Source organism: Bubalus bubalis, chromosome 12 (assembly GCF_019923935.1).
Source record: "Bubalus bubalis isolate 160015118507 breed Murrah chromosome 12, NDDB_SH_1, whole genome shotgun sequence".
Taxonomy (NCBI): domain Eukaryota; kingdom Metazoa; phylum Chordata; class Mammalia; order Artiodactyla; family Bovidae; genus Bubalus; species Bubalus bubalis.
The window spans coordinates 102226445-102238594 of record NC_059168.1 but is presented as its reverse complement, the minus strand read 5'-3'; the positions used below and the strand labels follow the sequence as shown (position 1 = coordinate 102238594).

The 12150-nt window shown below is 48.0% G+C and overlaps 1 protein-coding gene across 15 annotated transcripts in view; it reads left to right on the top strand.

Moving 5' to 3' along the window:
- AK8 (adenylate kinase 8) overlaps nucleotides 1-12150 on the top strand; it is a 136559-nt gene that overhangs the window by 80169 nt on the left and 44240 nt on the right. For 13 of the 15 annotated variants that reach the window (XM_044926495.2, XM_044926494.2, XM_044926493.2 and 10 more), the window contains one exon: nucleotides 5553-5694. In XM_044926495.2, the coding sequence (XP_044782430.1) occupies nucleotides 5553-5694 (142 nt within the window). Of the gene's footprint in view, nucleotides 1-5552; nucleotides 5695-7339; nucleotides 7377-11181; nucleotides 11279-12150 lie in introns of those variants that run through there. The other 2 variants (XM_044926496.2, XM_044926498.2) reach the window with 2 other exon arrangements.

Below are 12150 nucleotides of genomic sequence, written 5' to 3'. Positions count from 1 at the left end.
CCTGAGCCCCCGAGGGACCGGCCATCGCTCGTGGGGCATCAGTGTGGCCCCTCCTCTCTCCCCTGTGTGTGTGTACACTTGTGTACACGTTGTGTGTATATATGTATGTCAATATATACTTCAGTGGCTTCCCTGGTAGCTCAGTTGGTAAAGAATCTACCTGCAGTCCAGGAGACCCGGGTTCAATCCCTAGGTCTGGAAGATCCCCTGGAGAAGGAAATGGCAAACCACTCCAGTGTTCTTGCCATGGACAGAGGAGCCTGGCAGGCTACAGTTCATGGGGTTGCAAGAGTCAGACTTGGCAACTAAACCACCAGATCATATTATCTGTCGTTTACTTGTTCTTCCCCCCCATTTGATATTCTGTCAGAGGCCTCTTTCCAAGTCAACATAGCTGATTTTTTCAAGCTTCCCTAGTAGCATGCTGCATAGATGTCTCGTCCTTTATGTAAGCTGTCCTCTGCTGATGGACATTTGAAATCGTCTCCATCATCCCTGTTATAAATGGCACTGAGACGGACACCTCCATGGGCACATCTTCTGTCCTCTCTGCAGTTGTATCTTAGATGGAAATTCTTTGGACCATGATTGCTGGGCCACGAGGCATGTACATCTTAGCTTGTGATGCCAGTTGGGAAATTCCCTCTGGAAATCTTTGCCAACTTAACAAGGAAACAAACAAACAAAAAAAAAAACAACCCCAAACCAAGAAGTCTCTTTGTGTTTCTGTCTGGTCAGACATCTTGACCTTGAGTTGGATTTCTGCCCAGCTGAGCAACTGGCTTGCACAGGTCACTTAACTCACAGCCTTTGGGGACCTTGGTTTCTCAGCTTTGAGATGAGGGTGGGCAATGGGACGACCTTCCAGGCCTCTCCCTCTCTGAGCCTCTGAGCAGCCTCTGTTGCCCTCAGAAGCTCAGTGCTCAGCTGTCCACCCCTAACTGCAGCTTGGTCTCCAACAGCACTAATTAGTGAAGAAAATTACTTGCCCAATGCACTCCTCACCCTCATCAACAGAGGCCTTCACCGGGCCCAGGGCATCACTGGTCAGCAAACTAATTACTCCAGTGGACCCTCCCCCAAGGACAAGCCTGTCTCAGGCCCACAGCCCTCTCCTGAAGCCAGATTCACACTCAGATGGTCATGTTTATAATTTGAGGGTCCCTGTGCTTACCAATTGGAGAAGGCAATGGCACCCCACTCCAGTACTCTTGCCTGTAAAATCCCATGGACGGGGGAGCCTGGTAGGCTGCAGTCCATGAGGTCGCTAAGAGTTGGACACGACTGAGCGACTTCACTTCACTTGACTTTTCACTTTCATGCATTGGAGAAGGAAATGGCAACCCACTCCAGTGTTCTTGCCTGGAGAATCCCAGGGATGGGGGAGTCTGGCAGGATGCCATCTATGGGGTCGCACAGAGTCGGACACGACTGAAGTGACTTAGCAGCAGCAGCAGCAGCAGCAGTGCTTACCAATGGCTTCATCATAGCCACCTGATGAGACTCTGGGTAAACTTTCAGAAGGAATTCAATTTATACCCGCACCTCCCTTCAGAAGACCTCAATGGGTCTGGCAGGCCCCATGAGTTGTCTCCAAGCCCCGTAAAAGCTGGTGAGGCAGGTGTCATAGAGGAGGACTCTGACGGTCAGGGAGGTCCCACAGCTGGACCCCAGGGCTCTCTGCTCAAATTTGCTCCAAGAAAGGAGCCCAGGGGAGCCAAGAGCTGAGTTTTCTGGGTGTTATTCTAAGGAACTCTCGTAAAGACAGCAACACTTACTAATCTTCCTGCCCTCCCGTCCTACCTTAGAGCTCAGCCCACTCGCCTTCCCTGCCTGTAGGTAAAGATCTGCCCCTTTAGTTTCAGGGCTGATGGGGGCAGGTCTGGAGAGGGATGCAGAGAGCTCGTTGTACCTCAGCCGGCCTCTCTGATGGGTCGTCGATGGAAGCGTCCCTCAGTCACTCTGGGTGCCTAAGGACTTGAGGGCACTGTGCTTGTGGGGTCAGCAAAAGATGGTTTACTTTCCTTTTATTTATTTATTTTGGTCATGCTGTGCAATTTGCAGGAACTTAGCTCCCTGACCAGAGATTGAATCTGGACCACCGCAATGAAAGTGCCAAGTCCTAACCACTGGACCACCAAGGAATTCCTTTTTTTATTTGATGTCCTTTTAGAAATTTAAAAAGCTGGAGCTGCTCACAGCTAGTTTGCACTCGGGGTCCTCAGCCTGAGCTCTTTGCAGGCTTTGCTGTTGCTGTTGTTCAGGTGCTAAGTCGTGTCTGACTCTTTGAGAGTCTGTGGACTGCAGCACGCCAGGATTCCCTGTCCTTCACTATCTCCCAGAGTTTGCTCAGACTCATGTCCATTGAGTTGAATGGTTGCCATCTGATCATCTCATCCCCTGTTGCCCCCTTCTCCTCCTGCCCTCAGTCTTTCCCAGCATCAGAGCCTTTTCCAGTGAGTAAGCTCTTCGAATCAGGTGGCCAAAGTATTGGAGCTTCAGCTTCAGTATCAGTCCTTCTAGTGAACATTCAGGGTTGATTTCCTTTAGGATTGACTGGTTTGATCACCTTGCTGTCCAAGGGACACTCAAGAGTTGTCTCCAGCACCACAGTTTGACAGCATCAATTCTTGGGCACTCAGCAGACTTCACAGGAGGTAAGGTGCTATCTCCTAGCCACATCCTTGGAGCCTGGACCCCAGCTGGGGACTCCACTGGCTGATCCCACAGAATAGTCCGTCCTTGTGCAAATGTGGTGAAGTGCACGTTCCTGGGCGTTCTAGCTCAGGATCCTGAGATCAGCCCCTGTGTGTTCTTTCAGTAAATGTGCTTTGAGGGCCTGTGCCCAGTCCTTCCCCAGATGGCCAGGGGGCAGGCAGAGCTACTTCCTTCTGGAAGGCCTGGCAGGACCTCCCCACTTCCCAGAGTCCCTCCACTCCAGCCACTGGACCTTTTTCCATCCCTTGAATGTGCCAAGGTTGTTCCAACCTCAGGGCCTTTGCCCTTGCCATGAGCTCCACCCTGAACATCCTCCCCAGATCTCCGTGAGGCTGAACTCACCACCCAGATCTTGGCCAGTTGTGACCTCAGAGACCATCCTGGATCCAGTCAAACCAGCATCATCCCTCACTTGGTTTGCTTTCTTCCTAGTATTTATGACTTTCTGAAATGGTTATTTATTTATTTATCTGTGCATCATCTGTCTCGCTGGCTGGAATGTAGACTCCAGGAGGGCAGGGCCCTTGGCTTCTTGTTTGCTGTGGGTGGCAGCCTCAGACCCCGAGCCCGGGCACAGCTCGGATGCTACATAACACTCCACCGGACAGACACTGGCAAAGGCTTATTTCTGGATGGGTTTCAATTTCCGTGAGAATCTCCGTAAACAGGGGTAGGCCTGGATTGGAAGGCTGTATAGCAGATTCGTGACCCTCATTTTCTCTAACCTGTATTTATTTCTCCTGACAGATAACATGAGGTTTCTGAATCAGAGAAAAGTTCTGTTCCTTGTTCACACAGTGGTCTTAGCGGTGTTCCCCGCAGCCCGATTCCTCAGGGGTCACTGGTGGGAGCCAGAGTGCACTGCGTGCGTAGCGAGTGCAGCGCGGAGCTGGGGGAGGGGACCCCCGAAGCCGCAAGGGTTCATGGATCATTGTTTCCTGACCGACATCCCCGGAACCGAAGAGCATGAGCCGCCAGCTCTGAGCGCCTCGCACGCGCCTGGGACTACGTGTCGTGTTGATCCCCTGGGGACGGAGCCCAGCTTCCTCTTGGCGGAAGAGGAAACCGGGACTGGGAGAGCCCATGGGGCCAGCGGAAGTTGGCTGGCACCCAAGGGCAGGGCTGAGACCAGACCCCAGATTTGTGGGTGCCCCCAGCCCACTCCCACTCTTCTTCTGAGCTCCCCAGAGTCTGGTCAAGTTGGTTTTAACATCTTTGTTGCAGTGAAGCTTTGCAAATGGAGGGCTCCGGTCTATTTCTTCCACCACGTCCTGCGTGCCAGGCACTGTGTTAATTATGGAAAAGTGGGTGGGGGGGTGGTGACGTGGTCCTTTGTCCTGGTGAGAGGCAGCACTACGCAAAGCTTTAGCTGGAACGTTAAGAACAGGGTGGCAAGAAGTGAAGTGGAAGTGAAGAAACACAGCTGCTAACCCAGCTATGGACAGTCTTGGGAGTGGACCCTCCTCTGGGGCCCGGCCCCAGGCAAGGCGTGGGGGAAGGAGACTTGGCTGGAGGGACCGGCACATTTGAGGGGAGGTGGAGAGCTGGGGGGAGATTCACCCAGGGGAGGCAGGCTGTGGGCCTTGCAGGGCCCTGTCAACCATAGTGAAGAGCGCTGGGGAGCCATGGCAGGTTTCAGCAGGGAAGGGATGGGATTAACTGCATCAGCTCCTCACTGACCTATCTCAGCCAGGTCATCTCATAGAGCAAAATCCCTTCCCTGCTCTTTCCTTCAGACTGGGGAAGGAAGGCTGAAAGATGTGAAAACAAAATCAGGGAAATCCTGATTGGAGGAGGGTTAGATGGAGGTTTATGGTTCTTGGGCAGCAGGACGGTCATTAGGTGTGTCCTGGCCACGGAGGAGAGCAGCTGGTAGTGATTTTTTCTGGATCTCTCACCTGGCTGTCAGCTTAGGGGGCCTTTGGAAAGGTTCCAGTCGTGTGTTCCAGCCCGGGGGGGCCACTGGGCTGACCCCTGGATGGCCGGTTTGAGGGCAGCCGAGCATCTCCAGAGAAGCCGCCGACCGCTCTGTCGCTGCCGCTCAGAAAACCTGCTTGTCATCAGGCCCACATTTATAGCAAACAACGGTAATATTTACCAAGTATCTCTGGAAAAATGAGTGCAAAGCGCAGGAAATGCAGTGCAAATTGCTAGAACGCAGTACATTAGCAACTCAGGCCATTTAATGAGTCTGGGAAGAAAGGTATAAATTTCAGGAAAATGTCAATTGCAGTAATGTAAACAAGAGGCTTCTTAACATCTCCTCCACGAGACTTGATTTCAGTCACCGTTATAACTAACGCTGTGCTTCTTGTGAGAGATTTGATTCTAAACAGCAAGGAGGGGAGAACCAAGGGGAAGGGGAGAAGAAAGGGGTGGGTTGCACGTGCATCATAAATTAGCAGAGAGCCTCGGGGGCACCACTACCGCTCCATTGGAGGAAAATGAAACCTCCCACCGGGGCTTCCGTGAAAAGTCTTTGGCAGCAAAAGCTGGATCCTGGGGGGCAGGGTGGGGAGAAGGGTGCCCGCACATCACTGGAGAGCTGGGAGCTGTCCTGGCTGCCCATGGGCGTCTATCCTGTCAAAGTCAGGGAAGGCTCAATGTCAAGGTCGCCCAGTGCGTTCCCTCCCTGCATAGACACGTTCCCCTCATTGGTGGGACTGCGGAGCACCCCGAAAAACAGGAACCCACATCCTCGGCCACCTAAACCCGCCTCTTCAGCAGTTCAAACCCAGGTCAGGTGAAGTTAGGAAGCCAGTGGGCAACGACCTCGGATGCGCCCTCACCTTGCTGCTGGGTCTGAAGAGTGACCAGCTGTCCTTTCTCCGCAGTCCCTGACAACATCATCATGAAGGTGCTGAAGCAGCGCCTGGACCAGCAGGACTGCGTTGAGAGAGGGTGGGTGCTGCACGGCTTCCCGCGAGACCTGGACCAGGCGCACCTGATGGACAATCTGGGCTACAAGCCCAACAGGTGAGCAGTCCGCTTCCCACAGGCTCCCGGGAAGGCCTCTGCCGCCTTTCCAGGTCCCTGTGACAACGGGCAGTTTGCCTGGAGCCTGCCCACGGTCCCGAGAGGGCATGTGTCCTGGCCACCCGCATCCCACCAGCATCCTGTTTACCCTGTGAGCCAGGAGTGTGGCTCAGGTTCACATCCCGGCTCTGCCACTCACCTTACTGGACCTGAACGTCCAGCTGAGTGAGGACACGTATCGACCAGTCTTGCCTGTCCCGTGGGATTGCGGTGCAGAGCAATCCATGGTTTCCCCCGACTGTTTTCACAATTTTCCTTTTTCATTTGGCTCTTTGATGCGTCTGATATTTATTTATTTAAAATTTAAAAAAAAATCATTTTCTTTATTTTTGGCTGGTATTGTTGCTGCACGCAGGCCTCTGGCTGCAGCAAGCAGGGGCTGCTCTCTTGTTGGGGAGCACGGGTGCTAGAGTGCTCGGGCTCGGTAGCTGCGTCTTGGGCTAGTTGTCCCGAGGCAGGGGGAATCTTCCTGGACCAGGGACGGAACCTCTGCGCTGGCAGGCGGATCCCTAACCCCTGGACCACGGGGGAAGTCCCTGATGTTTATTTTGATGGAGGTTTTCTGTACCAGCCTCCTTTTCCCCCAGCCGTTAGCCACTTCTTCCAAAATGATGTCAAATGTTGGTGAATATTCTGTCCTTCCTCCACTAACTTGAACTTGAGAGCACCCCACAACTGTAGATGTTGTGGAAATAAACAAAGACCACCCCCATGAAGAAAACAAAGGCTGTCAGAGTTTGCTGTTTATAGCAAGAGAGTTGGCCACCTGGTGGCTTGGGGTGTGTATTTATACGTGGTCTGGCCACTGTCTGCTCGTAGATGCCATCTCTCAATATACTTGGCTGTACTTCTAAACTTTCTGTTGTTCCCCACAAGTCTACTTCTGCAGCAAAAAGGCATGGCAACCCACTCCAGTATTCTTGCCTGGAGAATACATGGAGAGAGGAGCCTGGTGGGCTACAGTCCAGAGGGTCACAGAGTCAGTCCAGAGTCAGACATGACTGAAGCGACTTAGCATGGCATAGTACCACGCCCTTTAACTACTTTAGCTTTATCGTATAATTCAAAATAGCCAATGCAGGACAAGGCCCTCCCATTACTCTTTTTTTAAACACTATTTTCTTTATTTCTTTGGCTCTACCGAGTCTTAGTTGCAGCATGTGGAATCTTTAGCATGTGGGGTGCAGTTCTCCGACCAGGGATCAAGCCCAGGGCCCCTGCATCGGGAGTCTTAACCACCGGACCACCAGGGAAGTCCCTCGTTATTCTTCTCCAGTGTCTGTCTCACATATTTAGTATTCCAAATGAACACTGCTGCTGATGTTTTAACTGGAATCCCATTAGGTTTATGGCTCAGTCTGCATAGTCTGTGGCCCTGTTCTCTCCTTGCCCCTTTGTGAGACAATCAACACTTTATCGGGGCCCCTGCTTTTCATGTTAAGTGTATTTCTAGGTATTGTATTACTTGCTGTTCTTCTTGTTGATCTTGTGATAATGGGATATTTGCATCCTTTTTATTTTCTAACTGGATTTCTCAGGATTCTGAGAACAATACTGATTTTTCTTACTTATTTTTATGTCCCAGCTCATTTCCTGGAACCCTCTGACTGCTTCTGGTAGGTCTTCAGTTGATTCTCTCGGGCTTTTCAGGGGGGATGATCATGTCATCACAAATATTTATCTTTTTGTCCTTTTCCTTTCCAGTATTTATATTTTTCATTTTACTCTTTTGCCTAACTGCATTGAATAGTACTTCCAGAGCTGGCTCATGATAGACAAGTGTTTTGGGGTTTTTTTGCCCTCTTACCTGAAGGATTGTCCTGTATTCTACCACAAAGGTATTACTGTTGTTTGAGGTATATAGAGTTTTTATAAAGCTAAAGAGGTGTAGTTCTGGGTCTTCCCTGGTAGTCCAGTGGTTGAGAATCCTCACTTCCATTGCAGTGAGCATGAGTTTGATCCCTGGTCGGGGAACTAAGATCCCACATGCCTCACACGGTATAGCAAAAATAAATGCAGGATAAATAAAATTTTTAAAGTATAGTGTTTAGAGTTTAAAATGTCTGAAGTTGATGTTGAATTTCATTCAAAGGTTTTTTTGGCATCTTCTAAGACAGACATTTTTTCCTTCTCTTTTTGACGTATGAATATAATAAATTATTTTAGCAGATTTTCTGATAGTAAGTCAACCTTTCATCCGTAGAATGACTATCATTTGGTCATGGTGTGTTATTCTTCCAATATATGCCTTGTGCAGACACAGTTTTGATTCTCCATGGCCTACGGAGCCCCCTCCCGACCACGTCTTGCCTGTGAATGTTAGGTTACATGGCAGAAGGAACTTTGCCGGTGTAATTAAGGTAGCTGAACAGTTGGCTTTAAAGTGGGTAGGTCATCCTGGCGACCTTGGTTGTGCTACACTTGGACCTGTACCAGACTTGTGACCTACAGAACTGTGGGATGATAGATTTGAACGTTTTAAAGAAAGTACCTCTGTGGTGATTAGTTATGGCAGCAGTGGGAAACTAACATACTATTGTATGGTATTGGCTACACTTTTATTTAGATTTTTTTGTATTAATAAGCATATGTAATATGGGTCTGAATTTTTTCCACGTGTTTTTTTCCTTTGTCAGGCTTATGGGATCAATGATGTGGTCATTTCATAGATTTTCGTTCTTTGCCTATGGCTGGAATGGTTTTTAAAACTTCAGCAGTAACTGTTCTGTGGAGCAGGCTTGTTAATAATTTGACTTTGTGTATCCTGCAGCTTTTGCCTTCTGTGTTTTGGTGCCATGTTATTTACTCCGTAAAGGTTTATGTCAGCCGTGTGTTCATCACGCAGCATCACGGTGATGAAAGTGACCGTCTGGGACAGGACCGTTGCTTGTCTCCTCCACCGCGGACTCTCTGTTTCCTCCTGGGTAGCAACACATCAGCGTTCACTGGCACACGCTGGTGTCTGAAATAAAAGGGCCCGTTTTCCGGCCTCCCGTCCAGCTGTGTGGAACATTCAGACCCAACTACGTCTGCTAATATGTACATTAGCATGGCTCCGTTTCAGTACCTGTGCCTGAGCCTTTTAGGATTTGCTGATGGGGACTGGGTTTGTTCTCAGCTTTTCCTGCTGCTCACTTGAGATTTGCCTTTTTGAGGTCTCTGCAGTTTCTTGTCACTGATCCAGCTCTTCCAAGCCTCAAAAACAAAACAAAACAAAACAAAAAACCTTAAAAAATTTAATTATTTTGGCCGTGTTTTGTACCATGCAGGATCTTAGCTCCCCAACCAAGGACTGACCCTGGGCCGCCTGCAGTGGAAGGGCAGAACCTTAACCACTGAACCGCCAGGGAATCCCCCCAAAATGTTTTAAGTTGCCTTCCCTCCCTCAATTCTCCTGTCTTTGCTGGCCAGGGTTTCAGAATCCCTTTCCTGTCCGTCTTCTGTGGGGTTTGGGAGGAAATAGTGTGGTGCGTGGTTCAACGTGCCGTGTTTATCCACAACTCACCCCGTTTGCTTCACTGCATTTGCGTGTCTCTTACCATCAATTACTTTGCTTCCTTTATTTTAGGTTGTGTGGACAGAATGAAATTGGGTTTAATATGTTTTATTCAACCTGCTTGTCTTTTTCCTTGAATGGCTGAATTTATCCCACTATATTTTTGCTTTTTATCACTTTATTTTATGCTTCATCGTGGTTTCCTTTGTTTTCCATCTTTTTTTATGGTCTGTGTTTTCCTTTTGTTTTATTATTGCTTTTGTTGGTTTCTCTCCTCTCCATCGCTCCCCCCAGTTGGTTTAGAAGATAATCTGTTTCTAGCTCTACTGGTCTCGTCAAGATGGCTTGATTAAACTTGTATTTCTCAATTTGTCAATTCTAAATGAAACAGAATATTCTGACTCTGTCATATGAAAAATGAAGGAGAAAATGCTCCCATACGTACCACTTCCTTATTCCCCTCCCCACCTCCATTTTTGTTGGGCGGCCACAGGGGGCCTCAGGGGCCTCGGGGGCCGCGGGGGCTGCAGGGACGGTTGGGAGGAACAGACACATGTGATCTCAGTCTGTTGTACACAGATTATTACTTTTAAGATCACTAAGTTTTATTTCTAGAAATATAACAATTGCATTCTGTTTTTAGCTGTACTTACTGTATTTAAGAAGTTTTCATTCTCTCTTCAACTGGATTCAGATTTCAATACCAGCTATTCACTTTGTTCAGCCTCTCCATTTATCCATTTTGATTCATTGTTCATTTGAATGGATTAGGTCTTTGAGTCACTTTCAACAAGGGTTCGTACATGCTTAACTTCCTAAATTCTTGCACATTTGAGATTGTCTTTCTGTTAACTTTACTTGTAAACATCTAACAAAGTAAAGAATTCTCCCATCACATTTCCTACCCTCAGCATCCTGCATCATTTCTATACTGTGCTCTGACACCTGTGGGGTTGCGGGAACATCTGAGGTCCATGAGTTTTTTTACATTTAAGGTAATATACTTATGTCTGGATGCTCTCTCTCTCTCTCAATTCATTTATATTCACCAAGCCATGTGTCAGTTCTGGTTCTCTTTATTACTTTTCTCTGGAATATTATGCATCCTTTCCATTTCCATTATTTCAGGAGAATTTCCTTCTAGTACATATATTAATATTTTTTTGGTTCATTCACTTGGTGTGCTAAGTTGCTTCAGTCGTGTCTGAGTCTTTGCAACCCCATGGACTGTAGCCCGCCAGGCTCCTCTGTCTATGGGATTCTCCAGGCAAGAATACTGGGGTGGGTTGCTATGCCCTCCTCCAGGGGATCTTTCCAACCCAGGGATCGAACCCGCATCTCCTGTGGCTCCTGCATTGCAGGCAGATTCTTTACCACAGAGCCACCGGGGAAACAAGATGGATTAAATGTATGTTGGACATTCATCATCTGTCTTCCATAATTCAGATTTCTTTCTAGTAACTTTTATCTTTTCCTTTTCCTTTCTGTATTATTTTTAAAATCTGTCCTTCACAATAAGTTTATTTAAATAAACATCAGTATTATTTCCTATTTCTTCTTTTTTTCACTTCTATAATTCTTTTACATTTCCCTTATTTTTCCCCCCCTTACTTTTTTTTCCTTTTTGACTTGTTTTGGCTGAACCACACAGCCTGTGGGATCTTAGTTCCTGGATCAGGGACTGAACCTGGGCCACGGCAGTGAAGTGCCCAGTCTAGACCACTGGACCACCAGAGGATTCTCTTTTTCCCTTAATGCTGTCAGTTTTCTTTCTTGTCCTTTTAAATTTTTTTTTTTTAATTGAAGGACAATTGCTTTACAGAATTTTGTTGTTTTCTGTCAAACCTTTACATGAATCAGCCATGGATACACATATATCCCTTCCCTTATTGAACCTCCCTCTCATCTCCCTCCCCATCCCACCCCTCTAGGTTGACACAGGGCCCCTCTTTGAGTTTCCTGAGCCAGACAGCAAATTCCTGTGGCCTGTCTATGTTCCATATGGTAATGTAAGTTTCCATGTTACTCTGTCCATACATCTCACCTCCCCTCCCCTCTCCCCGTCCATAAATCTATCTTCTATGTCTGTTTCTCCACTGCTGCCCTGTAAATGAACTCTTCAGTACCATGTTGCTAGATTCCGTATATATGCGTTAGAATACCTCCTTTTAAATTTTATCTCATCCTCTTTTCTCTGGTTTCTCCTATCATAGAGTCTGTTCTCTCTAGATTATTTTGAGCATTGATAAGGCTTTTTTTTTTTTTTTTTACATTTTATGTGTTTATTTTATATTTTGGTGGCACTGGTTCCTTATTGCTTTCGCGAGGGCTTTTTCTGATTGTGGCAGGCAGGGGCTATGCTCTGTGGCAGTGTCTGGACTTCTCGCCGCGGTGGCGTCTCTTGTTTCTGAGCGCGGGCTCTAGACAGGCAGGCTCAGCTGCTGCCGGGCTCCAGAGCTCAGGCTCAGTAGTTGTGGCACGTGGGCTTAACTGCTCCTCAGCATGTGGAGCCTTCCCAGGCCAGGGATTGAAGCCGTGTCTCCTGCATTAGCAGGCAGAGTCTTTACCACTGAGCCACCAAGAGGTCCTTGATAAGGCTTTATCTAAAGTGTGCCACTGTTTCCTGGAGTAATTTTTCTTCCAAAGGATATTCATTCTCTATTTCTCTCTTTAAACTTTTCGGACCCTTATTTGTCTATACCTGAGTCACAAGGTGGGTATATTTTGCAAATCACTTGTCTCTGTATAAGTCTGCTGTTTGTCTAAGAAGAGCATGAATTGGTTCTAGAAAATAGACAGAAAATTAGTTTTCTGTGACTGTTGTCATAAGCTACCACAAACGAGATGGTTGGATGGCACCCCTGACTCAAAGGACATGAGTTTGAGCAAGCTCCGGGAGG